We start from the raw sequence: 18,175 nt of genomic DNA, 5'->3' as shown, positions 1-18,175 counted from the left end.
TGATTAATATACCTCAGTCTGCGAGGAAGGAGTATTGATACCATAAATAACACACTCCGGAAGGGAGGTTACTTTTTCAGGCTTTCCAGAAGTAATCTGCAGTCCCCTAAAAGTCACAGGCAGACTGAAAATGAAGATAGCTCTCCCAAAACTGTGTCATGGGAGCACTGCCAGCAAAATAACTTATGGAGTAGTGTTTTCCCTGGAGAGCTCATATTTAACCTAACCAGTTGTCGTGGTTTAGGCCCAGTGCACAACTGAGCACTGCAATACCCCAGAAAGGGGGCTAGTCAAAATAAGGACTGGGAGGGTTTCTCACCACTTAAACAGTCATGGGCAAAAGACAGACTCATCATAGGGAGAAAAACAAAACTATTTTAATTTGTCACCAAGAACATCAGAGTAGAACAGTGAGAGCTACAACCAGATCTTAGTGTCAAACACCTTCCCCCTTCTCCTCCCTTCTTCCTGGGCTCAGATTTGTTCCCTGTTTTTTCACCTCCCCTCCTTTTCCCAGGGGTGCAGGGGGATGGGAATGGGGGTTGCAGTCAGTTCATCCCATGCGGTCTCTGGCATTCCTTCCTCTTCAGGGGTAGAGGAGACTCCTCCCAGTCTCCCTCTGCTTCCATGTGGCACCCTTCCCACAGGAGAAAAGTCCACAAAAGTCCAATCTGGGTCTGCCCACAGCTGCAGGTTCCCTCACGGACAAAACTACTTCAATCCCAGGTCCACAAAAGTCCAATCTGGGTCTGCCCACAGCTGCAGGTTCCCTCACGGACAAAACTGCTTCAATCCCAAGTCCACAGAGCTCCAATCTGGGTCACAGATTAACAGGGCGTTCTCGCCATGGGTTGCAGAGGGAACCTGGGCTCTACATCCTCCTCCTTTCCTCTTTCCTTTTTTTCTTTCAACTGACCGTGGTGTTCTCCTCAGGCCTCACTTGTTTCTCCTTTGCAGGTCTCTTCTGATGGTTCTGAAGAGTTCCTGGCTCTCTCTTTTTCGGGCTGGAGCTGCAGCGAGGCTTAAGCTTAAGTTGGGGCCGGGCCAGGCCCCCTTAAATATATGAATTCGCAGGGGCGCTGATGGGCTTGGCCCTGGTCAGAGGTGGGTCTGACGTTGAAGCCGGGGGAGCTTTTTTTCAGGTAGCTTCTTACAGGGCTATCTCCATAGCCCTTCTCCCAGTCAAAAAACAAAGCCAAACATTTCTTACAGAAAACCCAATACATCAGCCTAAGTTTCTTAAAGAAACATCATCCTGCGCCATTAAAGAAAGGCAAAAAGAGACTGTTGGAGGATTTATGATGAAACTGCCCCTGTTCTCGTGAACTGGCATCCATGCCTAGGTGAATTGTTTCCTGGATGCTCGGAAAAGACTCACATTAAGAATAAATTGTAAGAATATGAAGGGGTCAAGTAATGATTTTAAACTGTTGTTGTCTGGTTAAATAAGCACAGCATAAAACCACTTAAACTAATTTACTGAGTAGTATAAGCAAAAAGACAGGAAGATGGAATAAAAATATCTCAAGGAACATCTGGCAAATTAAACAATCTCAATTTGGTTCACAAGAAAACAAAGATTGATGAGAGCAGCATTTAAAATCACTTGGAGTCCTGACGGCCTCTCAAATAACTCATCTACTCACAGCATCACGATTCTCAGAGCAGTAGGCAGCTTGCAGAGGTTTAAGTTACTAATTTCAGTTTTGTTTTTCCCCAGGGATCCATTCTAATGAAGTACACAAAAACTAAAACAATTCAGAGAGAGCTAAATACTTGCAAGAGTTTATAGGCACAGCTGAAGAGGCTATCATAAGAGGTAAAGGTTTGTTATCACTGATGTGTTTGGCTAAGGTGTCAAGAGACAAATTCCTGAAGGGAACCTGCTCACCACCCCTGCACCCCCTGGTTTTTAAAAATCATTTTAAAAAACCACAGTGGGTATTGTTCAGCTTCTGCAACAAACCAAACACAACAGAGAATCTGACTTTGTTATTTTAAAAAATAATGCACTGGCTTCTTCCTCACCACTACTGGCTGTTTCAGCAGTTATCAATTAGATTGCAAAATGAGCATCAAAAAGGAAGGTTAGCTAGATTAAAATGAAGTGAATGACCACAGGAAGTGTCAGGCATTGGTCATATCCTAAAGTGAACCAATTAAAAAAAAAGGCTTGGCCAAATGTGATTTATTGTGAGCAGAACCTGTAGTACCTCACATTGCAGGGCAAAAAGCATTGACCCTCACTGGAGACGTTATTATGTAGTGGGTTGTTAGACAGACCTACCATGGTGATCTCTGCGTTGCCACTGGTTAAAAGGAGACCCAGGAACAATTCATTGCATCAACACAGATCTTAAAAATAACCAACCAAACAATTTAGCTAAATAGCTCTGTGTAATTAGACGTAGGAAGAACAAATAACAGGGATGTTCTATTGTTAGTATAGCAGTATTTTGTCATTTGTGTTCTTTCTAATTTGCCAGAAGGAGAAATGTTCTGTTCCTCGCACTTTTAAAGCATTGTAGAAATAATTATGTCTACTCTGTGGAGCGTCAAAACCCACAATTAAAAAAATGCAAAGGTTTTAATGGATTATAAATATGAGATTAAGATATTGAAACCTTAATCTCTTTTCACTGTCGTTGTTTCTAGCACGTAAGAGGAACAGATCCTCGTGGAGATAACATCACCAGCTCAGAACATCGTGTGCCTAGCAGCCATTACTGCACAAACCCCCTTCTTACTCCATTTAAAACGATACATCCAAAACTGTGATGAATGAAAATGGATGAGCAATACAAAGTCACATTAATACCCAGTAATAAAGCGAAAGTAACCCTCTGAATGCAAAACAGGCACTTGTGCGACCTGTTAGGTTTTTAAATACAAACATAATGACATTTCAATATGCTATCAATGGGTTGTGTGATGCATAATTCATGTCAGAATTCATCCAGTCATAGAGTGGTCTAGCTGGCTACAAAAAGGGGAAAAAAGATGGTTAAGTAATCTCGATATTGGTCGATTTGTATGGTTACATACTGGTTTTAGGGAACGTGGTAACTGCAGTCTTTTGGCTTTTCTGGGTTTTGAACGATCATCAAACACATTCACAGGTCATCTTGTCACAGCTTGTAGCATAAACACTTTAGGAACTTTGTTCCTTTACTTATCTGGAAAGTAAGTATTTAACTCAGTGGAAGAAAGGGTGTCTTTTATTTTTGAAACACCTTTTCTTCCTAGATTAAACTCTTTGGAATAAATGGTGTCTTTTTTTTAGAAAGAAAGTTTTTCTAACTCTTAGGAAGGAAAGGTGTCTTTTTTTTTTTCAGACATTTTCTTCCTAAGAATTTCAAGTGCTACAATTGAGTTGGAGGACACTCCTCATAATACATAGGTCAGTGTAAATACAAATCTGTTGAGTCACATGGGAAAGTGTTCTGGTTTTAATTTTTGTCTTCAAGAAGTGGCATTTCTCAATCACAATTAGCTTATAATATAAATTTTGCCCAAAATAAAAGAATAAAAACATTCTTCATTTGAAGTATCTTAAAGAAATTTCTCCTAACCTTTACGTAATTTGCTTTTAGAAGGGAGTGAGTGTTAAATGACTAATTGATTTCCTTTCTTCTTTCAAACAGATGTAAACACAGAATAAATGTTTTCTGGAGAATGATCCTGGGTGATATTCAGTCTGAGCTATTTCAGTGTGCAGTCATGCACCTACACCCTTCTACCTGGCCTCGTCTTCACTGGCATCTGCTGGGTGTTGTTGCAGTTACAGCAAGCAACGTGCATGGAAGAAGGACACCGGACCACAATGTTTGTGTCTGACCGATTCAGTGTGAAGCCAAAACAAATCAAGTAAGGAAAACCATATGCCATAAAAATGTACGGATAAACCTCATTTGATTCTAGCCAACAAAGAAGCTGAGCAGGTCTCCCTGATAACTTAGCTGGCCACGTGGCAACAGCGGCTGCTGGTTTTCTGGCTGACTTCAGAAATGGCAGTGAGGGACGGGGAAGTCGTGTTAGCCACAGAGTCCTCCTCAGCCCACTCCTCATATTGCAGGAGGCATTTCCTTTCTAGTGCCAGAAGTGTATTGTCAAAATAGGTTTTTGCTGTGTAGTTGGCATTGAAGTCAATGAGCTTCTCAGAAATATTTGAGTCCAAACTACAGTCCCCCTTGGATTGGTTGGGGTTTTTTGGGGGCCTTTTACCTCTTCTTCATCAATATCCAGGGCTGCCCTTCCCAAGAACCACAAACAAGAAATGCAGGATCTTTAACTGTACATCTGATATAGATAAAAAATGAGCAATAACTTGAAAGCCTGCAGAAAAACCATTTAAGCCAGCAGTATGTACATCAAAACTATTGTACAACTCAATCGATCCTGTCCCAAGGCAAACATTAAAATATTTAGTAAGACTCTAGAAAGATGGGTGCTTCTTTTTGCTGAAAGAAAAGTTTTAGATCACCTGAAGACTACAAGCTCTGAAGTACAGATAATCTGTTTTCATTAGTTCATTTTAAAAGACAAAAAAGCCCATAAAACAACTGTGGTTGTTTAAGCCAGATTTACAAACTCAGGTTTTTCAGACGATGCAGAATTCTGTTTGCATGTGCTTCACAGACTTCACCATCGTGACAACTAACAGAGAGTTATTGCCAAGCAAACGTTATTTCAGGATACAAAGATACTTTTCTGTGCAATTATTAATGACCTAGATATAATAATTGTTTTTAATTTTCCTGCTATTTTTCCTCACTTTCTTCTACCAATCCCATCTTGACTATTTCTGTGCTCTCTTCCCATCCTGACAACCTCCCTGGTTCTGGATGTTTAATGTAATTTAGGGGTTTGGTATTCACACATGTGGGATACTCTTCATCTTTCTAGATGAGAAAGATTTCATCTTATCCCTTGGAAAGGTTGTAAGAAACCATATAAAGAGGACAGTACAAATAATCTTTACCCATTATGATTTATTCTCTACAATACTTCATTAGAGGATAGAGTTCAATTATTTACACTCAGAAGTTATTATATAGGTAGGAGGCAACCAAGTGTAATACAAAGAATTGGTCTGACATCTCTGCACTGAAGGTCAAAAGAGGTCTCCTGCTTTAAGGAAATAAATTAACCAAAAAAAAAAAATCCAACAAAACAACATGTAGTTTCCAGAATACAAACAGAAAACAGCACTTAGAGTCAGTGAAGATTGCAGTTGTTTGTTAATGTACTATGAAAACAAATTATTCTGTGCAAAGGTTAAAATGAACTCTTTTCTTACAGATTTTTCTGTGGTTCTGATAAACTGCAGATATGTGATACTTTGACCATGAAACGTTCCATGACTGAAATGGCCTCAGTTGAGGTCGACTGTTCAACATTATGAAAAAAACCAAAAATTAAGAACCTCACAGTGGAAGCATCCCAACACTGACAGACTCCAGTGATCAAAGACATTTTCCCGTAGCTACTGTTAAACAAAGACAATTCCTATTTGCAGTGAGATTATTTCTCAGTTGTGGTTGTCATGAGAATAAGCCCTTCTAGACCAAAAGGCACTTGCTTCTAAGGATGAGTTAAATCCAGACCAAACCAGGTCACAGCTGCTCCGAGAGGGAGTTCTTCTACCTGCTGTCCCAGTCAAGTAACCACAGAGAACACCTCACACCAGTTGGGCATTGGTTTTGGTTGCCTCCTCTCGGGGCAACTCAAAGTTCACTTTGTTTCTCTTTCATCCTTGTGCATAGCTGCCATCTAATGATCTAGAAACGGGATTATTTCCTGAGACCACCTGCCTGTCCTTGTCACACATTTTTCGGAGCTAACTTAACTACTGACACACTTTGACTGATTTTATAGCTGGACCCTCATGGGACTAAAGCTTGAGCGCGCCTGTTTCTTAGGCAGCAGACCAGTGGCTCTGATTTGCTGCTTCTCTTCTCACTGCAACAAGACAAGAACACAGTACATATTGAGAGGCATTTTTGTTCATTTTTTTTCTGTTGTTGTTTTTTTTTTTCCTTTTTTTTCCTTTTTTTTTTAACAGACTGAGTGGGGAAGTGGAAGTGGGAGAGGATAAGGCTTCCCCAGTCCCAAACCATCTACCCCACTTCAGGCTTCAACCAACCGAGCCACTCGATCCTAAAATCCTGTTCTTTAAAAATGACAGCTAACCCTCCCCGCCCCACCCCTTAGTCATCCCCGTGTCAAAGAAAATGAAATCAATAAAACACTATACACTGTTGAAGACACAGAACAGGGCAAACATCTGAAAAAGAAACAGTATTGTTGAAAAGCCTGGCACTATAGCCTGCATGACCAGTCTCACTGAGCGTGCTCAGGGGTGAAGTTTTAGCACCATTTTTCTGCTTTTTTTTTGTTTTGTTTTTTAAACCTTTCAGAAATTAAATTCTAACGTAGAACACTTGGACAGTAATGAGTGTAGCCCTATGTGTCATACTGTTTGACAGCCGAAAGGTGAACGGTATGGCCGGAGCTGACCCCACCCTCCCCCATCACTGCACGGCACCTGGGAGAGGAATTACAAACCAGGCGAGTTTGTAACAAGACCGATTTATTCTCAGCAGCAGGAAATGGTGAAACAATCCCTTATCTTCAATTGCTTTTCAACAACAGCACAAGGGAAAAGTGGCAATTGGTAAGAAGGACCCAGCGCAGGAGGAAAGCTGGGTCAATATTGCACCGTTATCCAGAGTAGGACCCCCTCCTTTCCCTCACTTCTCTCTCTTGCAGCAGGAGAAGGTTACACCAAGAACTGCACAATTCTGTTTGCTTCCCTAGGACCAGAAGGAGCAGCAGCACATGCAGTTCTGAGCTTTCTACCAACCCTATTCCTTGCTACGGCAAGAGAGAATTTCAGGCTTGAAACACCAACCAATTTTGAAAGCCATCATTACCACACACAAGCAAACTTCAAAGATATGTGCAACCAAATAGCCAGTTCTCTGCTATGCACTTGTATTTTCTTTCCTGATCATTGTTGACCTTCCAGAAACTTGGAAACAAAACCAAAACTAAAATTATATTTACGTCCACTGACCTCATGGAGTGTCGTAACTTAAGACTTTATGACATCCCTCAACGACACTACAGAACAACAACTGGATAAATTATCTTCCTCTTAGAAAGAGTATCTTTTGTAATCATCAACGATGGGAGAAGAAATACAGAATGCACGTGAGTTTCACACCGTTCGGGTAATACAGGTTTGCCCACTCATTGCCTTGATGTGGTAATGAATTCACTGCTCAGATAATAACTTCATAGTGAAACTACACAGCTCTATTCCGTAGGCCTGCTATCAGCTGGGACACTCACAGCTCTCCAGACCGATAGTCATACCAGAGAAAGTGGCTGTTCTAGCAAAAGAAAGGTCCCCGAGACTGTTAGCTTAAGTTAAACAAATTTCAGTCACTTGTCTCACTTGTATGACTACAGTCAATGCCCTGCAAATCCCTCCTCATCCCTAACCCCATCAGGCTCCATTACAAATGTCTGGACACAAAACTTGGTCGTAACAGAGAAGACCTTGTCCTTCACATACACAGCAGCTGCCACATTGCTCTCTTACAGGCCTAACAGCGCTCTGGTTCATAGCAGGCTACATTACAAAGTGCTGCCTAAAACCCCCAAAACCGTAAACCAAGAGGATTTCTACAGAATCCAACCAACAGTGGGATCTGCTAATTAAAGCCTCCTAGGGCTTCTTTAAATAAGGGATTCATCTGCAATACCATCCAAAGGTTTTTCACATCTTTAATAAGTGTCTTCCGTCTGCGAAGGTGGGGTGCTATCCAGATGTTCAACCCTCCCCAATATCGCAATGTCCGCCTGTGATGTGTGGGGACTGCAATCAGCTCTCGGTAACAACAGATACCAGAGGTTAAAAAAAATAGAAAGAACCTAAAAAATGTTTTGTTGGACTCCGTTGCCCAGGCTGCCAGGGGAATGCTCCTACTTGATCTGGGGGGGCTTCCATAACGAACAACTCGAGTTTCCGGAGTGTCGGTAACACACGGGAACGGATCGGTCCGAAGTGGCACTTTCACTCCCAGAGGTCTTCTGCACCTCACGACAGTTCGTAGGCATGGAGCCCCAATCCAACTGAACCCCCGTTCAGAGGGAAGGCTGAGATAAGGCTTGGGCCCCTGAAGTTCTGTCACGCTCTTCTCCTCCCCCCAGGTCAGCTGGAAGGCAGACTTGGCAACGGAAGCTAGCATCATAAAATGGTGCAGTAATAGAAGTAACTGGACCAGGAAGAGGAGGCGTCTGCCCCGATGATGTCGTAGCCGTTGGCAGCAACTGGGGAGTGGGACTGGTCATGCAGCCGTGTGTCAGGAGTAATGATTGTAGAGGGGGGGGGCATGAAGAGTGCCGTTCTGGAAACAATGCTGACGGGAAGCCATGTACTCTGCATAACTGATTGTCACTTTCTCACTGCGGTACCTGTGGGAACAGCAGAAGAAAGAAGATTGTCAGACTATGCAACACGAAGGAACTAGACATTAAAACATTCATCCCAGATCACCCTGTAGCTCACAGCTAATAACGACCACGAGGAACCCGCTAATTTCATCACGCACTGTCTTTCTACTCTGAAATAACCCATCTGAGCTTGGATTAGCTTCCATGTCCCAAAAGTTGAGCCCTGTTCAAGGCAATCATAACGACGGGGACTTCTGAAGTAGCACACAGGAAACAAATGACCAATTTGCATTCTTTTTATCCACTTGCTGTGGCAAACAAGGGCATGATGTTTGCTCGAAGGAGGCTCAGTTCCAGAGACTAACCGGTATTTCACTATTATTTACTTTTGTAGTTATCTTCACAGTTGAAAGGTGAGTGACAGAAAATGACAGAGATTTAAATGGGAGGTTTATTATAGCATTTATGTGACTTAGTCCACATTGTACCATCAGAATTCACAAAATGAGAGACTAGAGATTTCCAGGTGCCTCTAAAGCATGCGACACAGAGAACTTCAAAGTGGTTGTGAACTGCACTGAGTTCACGTCACGCTAGAATTTAATGAAAACCTTCATCCTGTCCTCTCGTGTTAAAAAAAACCCCTGCATACCCAACTCATTTCTCCAGAGATAAGGAACGACCTGATAAATTAGTGTTTCTATACAAAACCAGAATGTCCCAATTTTCACTGACATAAAGGGAGCTGAAACCAATGGGACAGCTGAGGGTATTGAAAAGCAAGCACATTATGAACACCAGCCAAATCTGAGTGGGGTTTAAGAGAGCTGCCACCTCCAGATAGCTACAGCAGCCACAGCTGGGCACACGAGAAAAGGAATCCCCTTGTAAAGAGACAGAAAAATCAACCTTTTGGCTTCTTTTGATCTTCCCTGTGGATGATAATATTAAAACCAGTGGCACTTCTCTTAGAAAATGCTAACCTCGATTAAGCATGGACCAAACGTATTGCACTTCACGTATATTATATGCCTAACACGTGGCATTTATGATTTTGTCTTTCAGACTACACCTCTCATCTGGAAGAGGCATGAAGACTGACATCACCCACAAATACTGTAAAGTAAAATACGACAAATCTACTGACTCACCTGGTGAGTTTAATCGTTTTCCTAAAATCATTGGTAATCGGAGCCTTAAAGCCACCTTTCCTGAGTAAGGAGTCTATGGTCTGGATCTGATCCCAGTCTAGTGAAAAAGAGAAGCGAGGGCAATTTTTCAGTATAAAAAATGACGTTTCAAAAAGATATGAGATGCATTAAAAGGCCTCTAGAAAAGCAAACAACTAAATGGGAAACTCTGAGCTTCAGAAATACCAGTGTTGAACTGGACATACATGGTCTGATGCATGCACACTACCTGCACATGCCAACCCCTTTTAAATCCTACTGGAACCAGTATATAAAACAGTAAATCCATTTTCCACACGGCCTCTCTTCATATATAGGTCTGTGCCTTGCTTCTGTTGCAGAGACCCCGAACTGTTTCATCATGTGCCACTCAAGTTTAGCTCCCTAAGCCTTAAAATAATACTTAGCTCTTTACATAGACAAATTGGGATCAACCTGATGCTCTAGTGATAGCACAGTGCACTGCTATGTGAGAGATCAGAGTTAAAATTCCTACCTTAGTCTTTTGCCCCAGAGCCAGGAGGATGCGACCACTCCACTCTGCTAGGTGGAGGAAAGGAGGCAATATTTTGAGCAGTTACCATGGTGACCGCTACTATATTTGAGTGGGAAGTGTGCTCCAGAGGGGCCCTGTTTCCTGCCCTCATCTGGAGGATGCTACTTTAGCAAGAATGAGGAGGAAAGGGACTCTCCTGTTGGTGCTGTGCAGCCTGCAGTTATCCTAGTTGGTGGGAGAAACATAGAAGAGGAAAGATGCAATGCTGAATGAAGCTGGAAGATCCATACTTTGAGATCCTCTATTTCTTAAGCCCTAAAACATTTTTACGCTAAGATACAGCTGTGCACAGATGTGGGATGAGAGAAAGGCCAGATGAAAACCCAGCAGCAGCTGTATCGGGTGTCAGTTATCCAGATTAAGCCTGGTGGCTCCATGGCACTACTACGAGGATAGCATTGCAATCCAAACCCGAAATCCATAGATTTATGTTACCCAATTCTGTGACACAATGTGTTGACACGTTTGGCTGCCATCTCAAACCCACCTTGTTCCTTAGCAACCTCAGGTAAATACGTGGCTGTGCGTTTCACACCTTTCTCATTGATGAACTCTATTCTGATCCCATGGATCCCAACCTACAGATGGAAATGAACAGCCAAGTAAGAGGTGTTTGCTAGCACTGAGTCCACGATCGAGTTGTCATTCCCACAACACTGTATCTCTCTATGGCCAGTTTGGCTTTCGCCTGGATCAGGACGTTCTCTTCCCCACTCTGTCCTTGCCAGGCAGGTCTCACAAGCAGCTCTCTTAGCAGCACAAACGACCTCTGCCACCTTTCCCAGCTGAGCCTGACCAGTTCCCTGCCACTTCTCCCGAGTTAAGTCTTGTCACAAGTCTGACAGTTTTCCATCTCTTATATTGGGCAAGACAAGATCTCCACACAAGAATCACCCCTAAAATCAGCCCAACCACAAAGTCCGTTTAATGCTTCTAGAACTAAATACACTTAAAAGCACAAGGCCCTAAAAATGCTTAATGCCTTTGGTCTTAATTACTTTTTATTCCCAGCATCAAAATACTTCCCAGGTTTTTACATATGTATTTACGCTCATTTCCTCTTGGGCCAAATCCATAAAACACTTTCACGTCTCTCTTACTCCCATTCAGATCCTCTCCCATCCAAAAAGCACACTGCCAGCCCACCCGAGTTTTCCAGCCCCATTGCTCCTATTCCCAGTGTCAACACCCACACACCCCTGTAACGAAGGAGACACATCGCCATGTACTAACCCGAACCCAAACGGACCGAGAGTGAGGCAGTTCCAAATGCACCTGTTCTCACCTCCCAGTCCAGGTAGTCACTGGCATCCTCAAAGTTAGTGAGGAGGGAGACAGAGCAGAAGAGTTTGGGCAGCTCCTCGCGGGTCAGGGGGGGGAATCGGCTGTCCTTAAGTGCACTAAAGGGAAGAGAAGATGTGTTGCCTAATACAGCCTTGTCAGATGCTCAGTTATTCCCTTTTTGATTCTGCCTCTGTGAAGCTTGCTTGTTTGCACGTCTTCCTCATCTAATGAGCAAACAAATGCTAGTGCAAGGTTCCTGATGCTGTCCTCCCCTTACTGTGGCTGAAGAGGAAATTACATGCTATGTCAGATGTCAGAACTGTTAGTATGCAAGACAGAGTCAACATTAGACTTCAAATGTGGACCAGAATTCACCTGTTGCAGACATTCCACTAAGTCCTGTTACGTTACCTCACCCTATCATACATTTCTCAGGTTTATTTTACTGTGAAGCACATTAAACTGAACTATGTTGACCCAACATCCCAACCTCGAATCCTTACAGAACTTCAGCAAATTAAACTAATTTCAGAGTGACTTCTTTTTCAACATAATTACCTGGTTAATGTGTATTCCCTGAGTCCTGAGTGAAGATTCATGGCTGAAAAGGTCCCGATGCAGCCACGAAGCCGCTTGTCTCGCCCCGTCTTCCACGTCACAAAGAGTGGACTGAAAAGGCAAAAAACAAAAATACTCCAGCCTATAGACACATTTGGTGGCTAAGGGGAGACTAACAAGGTATCAAAGAGCACAGATGATTGCACTTGCTTTCTCTCTCCCTAATGAGCCCCAACAGCCGTGTTTTCCCACCTGCTGTCTAACAATAATAAAACCCTACACCCACACACACCCCAAATGCAAAACCCAGTATCTCCCCCCACCTTTTTGGCACACTCCTTTCTTTCCCCCAGTACTCTAAGCTCTCCACCACCACCTTCCTGGCCAGGCTATGCTATCTTCTAAGGAGCAATATGATTATTACTTGACCCCACCGATTACCTCTGTGAGTAATGGCCCCACCTAGCAGCATCCACTAGTTTATATGACAAATGGATCAAAGTTAATATAGGTGAAGCAAGTAAGACTTATTTACAGTATCACTGAACCAGATTGCCAAGCATTCTGCAAATCATCTGTAATTCAGGTTTGTGAGAAAAGGTATTTTTTAAGGATAAAAAGCAAGCCTAGCTTCCCCTTCACCGCGTTATTTCCACGAGGAGCTGACTTCTAGGTCCATTCCTCGTGCTCAGCTTACATTCACATCTTTTGCTTACCTGACATTTTAATCCTATTTACACAGCTTCTCTCCTGTTGAGCACATATCTAAATCCCTGTATTGTTCCTATTCAAACATCACATGGATTTCCACTTTCCTGTCTACTAACAGGAATTTACAGGCATAACAGTAGGTTCTCAAATTCAGCAGGCTCCTTTCAATCTGTTAAACTAAAAGCCATGATTAAGCCTCAAAAACCAAGAAGTTCAGAACAGCAGCATTCAGAAGAGCTCTAGGAAGAGGTTAACAGGTAAAGAGGACTGAATATTAAACACAAAAAGTCACTTCTGCAGGAGTGAGTCAAATTGCAAACAGCTGAAGAGAGAAACAGTAAAGAAAGGAGGTGGCTGCAGCTCTACAGGAATGTCCAAACACCTGGAAAATTCTGTCAGGCAACTGATGATGCTGATCTAATGACAAAACCAAGACGACTGATCTCAGTTTTTCAGATTACAGCGCACTGAATACAAGATGCAGTCACTTCGAACCCAAGCATAAACGAGAAAGTCTTTAGTGATTCCAAACACCAGGCTGGGGATTTCGACTGAACTTTAAAAGATAAGTAACAGGATAGAAAATATGCAGTGTTCAGAAAGTTGTTTTCTGAGCTTAAACAAACATTGACAGGAGCTCTAAGCCAGGGAGACAGAGCTCAGACACTTACTTTCCTCAAACTCTTGAAGGTCTTGTAAGCAGTAGATCTTGGCAGCAAATATTACAAATAATACTACAAGATTCTGTTCAGACAACAAAACCAGCAGAGCGTGGATAAATTCTCAAATACAGGCAACGGAGCTGCTTATGTCTAAGCAGTTAGAACATAATTTAAAACTTTGTGATAAAGCAATGCCCAGTGCATCAGTGGAAATAAACCAACTCTATCACAGCATAAACCCGACAGCCAGGATCTGGTTAGCAAGTAGCCTTGAAGTGATAATTGGGAAGTGCTTTGCCCACAGAGGAAGTGGAAACTTTCTTCCACAACCATTGGCCACCTCCTGGCTGCTTGAGCAAGACCTGGGATTTCTTGTTCCAGTTTTCCAGCAGCACTTCAAGGCACTTTCAGCATCTCATTTACATTTTCATCTAGCCTACCAGATGTTGAGACAGAAAACAGAGTGTAAGAAAATACATTACAAAGCTTATAAAAAAAAAAGATACTGAACTTACAAAGGAGATTTCTGAGAAATATTACTGTCATAAGCTCAGCGGAAATTTAGCTTAATCGAATTAGTTTTGAAAGCGTTACTTAGCCTATGTGACACTCGCCCCACGCAGAAAAGGGAAGGGAGAAAAGGAAAAGCATCACTGACAGAATACAAATCTAAGTTCCTTCTTTTCTTTGACTGAAATTACAGGTTCACATTTCAAATTCACCTCTTTCCCCTTCCAATAAGAAAAAGAAAAAAAAGCTGTTTCCACTGAGCTGTGACACAGCTTTCTGCATCTGTAATAGAAAAGGTATTACCAGAAAGGACATGATCATTACATTCAGAATGCTGTCATATTTTAAAGCATCTTAAAGCACATTTTAAACAATTTTTCTCTGTGGTCATAACAGCTGAGGCATAAAAAACATTGTGATTTTGCACAAGTACATCGTCAAGGTTTCCACTGTAGAAAAGACGCTGTTTCTGCATCTGAGGAAGAAAAGCACTTGGCAGATTGCAGGTGCAGCTGACAAGAAGTCGACTGTTTCGTAACCCCTCCCTGTGAAGCGTATTTCCCAGATGTACTGGGAAAAGTCACGACGAGCTCCTGCTCGTGTTCCCCCAGAGCACTTGCTGGTACTCCACAGTCACATCCTCGCTCGATGACGGCACCCGCTTCTCCCCAGTCACAACACCCTACTCGCGTGTGATGGATGAGGATTCGCAAGGCTTGAAATGGGCATTTCAGCAACTAAAAACCGGCTTCTCCAATTGCAACTACAGAGGGAACGTTAAAGTAGCAAAATCTCGTTTGTTCAGATGACAATCTAGCTTATGCTGGGGAAAAACCTGTTACAGTGCAGAAGTGATGATGCAAGTATCTCACTATTTGTCTGGCATGGCCAACGGGAACCTGCATGGTACAGTTTTAGTACCAGTTTGTAATACCTACTATTAAACACACTAATCAAAATACAAAAGTGCAAGAAATAACCAATTAACTGTTTGCATGCCATACAGGTTCAACATTGTAATTTTTTTCCAGTAACTTAATAGTAAAGGAGATGTTTTCCTCATTTACCAAGGTAATTCAGACATAACTATGAGTCTTGCAATGCCTCCTTCTCGACACTGATTTGTGAGCAACATTGCTAATATGCACATAAGGTTCCCTTACTCCATGGGTATCTACCAGCTTCATAGTTCCCACTGAGACTGCTGGCCCTACACATATCCTCTGAAGCTGGTAACTGGAATTCACAGTCATAACCCTGTAACTTTGATGCTATTTCACAGTTTACACAGAATCCTGCCCTTCACGACTACTTTTATCTTTACTTTAGGGTTCAGCACCAATTAAAAGATCCAGTACCTGAGAAATAGATCAGGACAACCCTGTGCATCTTTCTCTTCTTTTCTGTCTGGAAAGACTGCTGGCACATACCTTTGTCTTTCAGGGACATTAATTACTTTACAACAACGCAAATCATTGATGCATTTTCACTCTGCTTACTCTTGCATTTGATAACATTTGGCTGGAGGTTCTCAAGTGTGACAGATCATCCCTGTGTGCTTGCAATGCAAGTGAGCAAACCCCATGCCTTTCCCTGGGGTACACACAACTATTTGCTAGAAGCAACAGCATAAATGCTGAAACACAAGAACATTCGGGTAGGCATTTGCCCAGAGGGGAGGAAGAGAGAGGAGCTGCTTTTGCTTTGGAGCACTGATCTAAAACACTTTTAAACTGTCAGTGCTGAAATGCCCAATGAACAATCTTTAACTTTTCAAATTTGGGCATAAAATTCAAAGGGCTGATATTCCTGAAAGAACGCCCTTTTTGAAACCGGTCAACAGAAACAGCAATAAAATCCAGCCAGAAATCTCCTTTAATGCCAAAATAACGAAGCTGTATTAAACAGTCTCTCTTCCTGACTTTAGAGCAAACCAACAACAAACGCCTTTGCATTTCAAGTGATAAAATAAGCAGACTAACGCATCATTTGCTAAATGAAGCCTCCTTAGCTTAGGTATGGAAAACAACAGCAGAAATACGTCAGGCTGGGGGGTCCCTGGAACTGCTCTATATTCCAGTCCAGAGGGTTTCTCTATTCAGTTGTATTTACAATATTAAGCAGCTTAGTTTGCAGTAGCATTCAGAGCCTGTATCCATAATCCTGCTCAGATAATAACTGCATGGAAGCACAACCTGCATCTACCCTGGCAGCCAATAATGCAGGGAGATGTTTAATACATGGAAAAAGTCCTTGACCTGTTTAAGCCACTGTTCCTTTACATCAATTGAAAATTCATTCGCTCACATTAAAGATGTCAACAACTTCTTATTTTATCTGCTGCTCTGGAGGAGGCCCCTGGAGCGGTGTCAGGAGGTTTATCTGCCTTTGATCTCTCCCATATAAATCTTCCACCAAACACTTTAACAACATTAACATTTCCACACCTACACATTCAACCTTCAGATCAACAGTCGCTGAATCTCACCAAAGCAAAATACCTTCGTAAATCCTTCTCCTCACTTCTTCTCATTCACACCTCCTTTTTCCTTAACCTTGAGATCATCCTCCAAAGTTAACTCTCCATTTCTCCCCACATTGCCCAACCAGCACTATCTCCACTAACTGGCAAATTTTGTCTTTTCTTCCCTCCTGAACCAGTTAACGTGTACAGCTGAAACTCTCCAGTTCTCACCAGCTCAGCATTTGGTTCAGGATGAGCCAGGAACTTGTTTCAACTTCTTACATTATTCCCTTTCCATTTGCTTCACAGAAGAAAGTCTCTCCCCTCGTCCCTTCACCAGGTCAGTGCCTGACATCAGAAGCAGGATCTTTTTCAAATCAATGACTTTTCTCCTGTTTTCTGAAAACTAATTTCAGTTCCACTCATTCTTTTAGTACAGTTTTACGTGAGGCACAGTGCAATTAACTTTTTGCAGAGGAACCCACTGACAAGGAAGGGAGCAAACTAACAGAACGTTATCGCAAAGGGGGTTTGCGCTCCTCCATAAAGCATACGTCTCACACAGCACACACTGAGCTGATTCCTCAGATCTTGCCTGGCTCTCTTTTTGTAAAGCTAAGCGTGTTCTCCCTTGAAGGCCGCTCTTCACAGCTCCACTCATCCCCACCAACAAACAAAACAATGTTCTCACTCTTTCATGCCCTTACTGCACATCACTTTTGTTTCTGGTAGACAAAGCAAGCAGCAGAACGCCCCCATTCCTCCCTGCACACCAGTCCTCCCATTTGCCAGAGGAAACCCTTCCTCCCTCCCCAGCCAAAGCACAGCTCTGGATGCTGGTTTCTCAGCTTGGCTCCCGCACGTGGATTTACTCACTAGGGGTCATTGGTAAATCGAGGAAGTCGTGGCTGAGGGAAACCATAGAGATGACAGTAGAGTACATCAAAGCAGTAGCAGCACATCTCTGCTGTCACCACCAGGTTCTTGGTGCTGTTGGCAGTTCCATTGGGCCGAGTAAGTGGGCTCAGAGCTCCTGAAGTGGGATTCATTCGAGTGATCGGGGAATTTCCTGGGCCCAAAGTCAAGTCAGATACGTTCTCCCTTCCATTATTCCCGTCTGTGTGCTGGTGGTTCTGAAGAGGACCTGAACTGGAGCCGGGTGCAGTTGTGGCCTGATTCCCATGGCTGTGCGTTCCACTCCCAGACAATTTGGGCTTCTTCACCCCACAACAGCCAGCTGCCAGCTTGGGCTCAAGTGGAGGAACACAGCGTCTTTTTCCCATCCTGCTTCAAAACTCGCCGCCTGGAGCACTGCAGAACCCTGGCAAGAGAGGGCAGGGAGGGGAAGCAACACACAAAACAGTTACAGGTGGAAAACCAACAGCTGCTTCCTTGCCCCCACTAAGGCATCAGGTTTGCAACAAGAAGAGGAAGAAAGCCCTCACAATGCACAGCTGAGTACAGAACTAAAACCAGTTCAACGAGCAGAATGGGTGTTTTTACACAGAAACTAAAAGCATGTACGCAATGGGTGTGAAATCACACTTGTTAAAGTGCTTGGTGAGGTGTACTGCACACTAAGAGGCAGCTGGTCACCAAAAAAAACCATAAAGGGAATGAAACTGTGGGATAACAGAAGAGAAAAGACAGAAAGACTTTGGACTACAGATACACCCCAGCCACTGCCTTTCCCATTCCCCCCTCAGCCAACGCCTGCACCAACGGCGATCAAGGCATTAAAAGAAATCACAAGCGCATTTCCCTTCCCCGTTCCCAA

The 18,175-nt window shown here is 42.9% G+C and overlaps 1 protein-coding gene across 1 annotated transcript; it reads right to left on the bottom strand.

The window, feature by feature from the left end:
* Positions 1 to 7,948: 7,948 nt before the first annotated feature.
* AMMECR1L (AMMECR1-like) lies at positions 7,949 to 17,721 on the bottom strand. Its single transcript, XM_010187948.1, has 6 exons — positions 17,275 to 17,721; positions 12,052 to 12,162; positions 11,495 to 11,609; positions 10,697 to 10,787; positions 9,615 to 9,711; positions 7,949 to 8,484 (listed from the first exon to the last, which is right to left on the bottom strand). Exons 1-6 carry the CDS (start codon positions 17,679 to 17,681, stop codon positions 8,373 to 8,375), a joined length of 933 nt encoding a protein of 310 aa, XP_010186250.1. The 5' UTR covers positions 17,682 to 17,721; the 3' UTR covers positions 7,949 to 8,372.
* Between the last annotated feature and the right edge of the window lie 454 nt (positions 17,722 to 18,175).

Source organism: Mesitornis unicolor, unplaced genomic scaffold (assembly GCF_000695765.1).
Source record: "Mesitornis unicolor isolate BGI_N332 unplaced genomic scaffold, ASM69576v1 scaffold32747, whole genome shotgun sequence".
In the NCBI taxonomy this organism is placed as follows: domain Eukaryota; kingdom Metazoa; phylum Chordata; class Aves; order Mesitornithiformes; family Mesitornithidae; genus Mesitornis; species Mesitornis unicolor.
The sequence above is the reverse complement of the archived record's forward strand: the minus strand, read 5'-3'. Positions and strand labels throughout refer to the sequence as shown.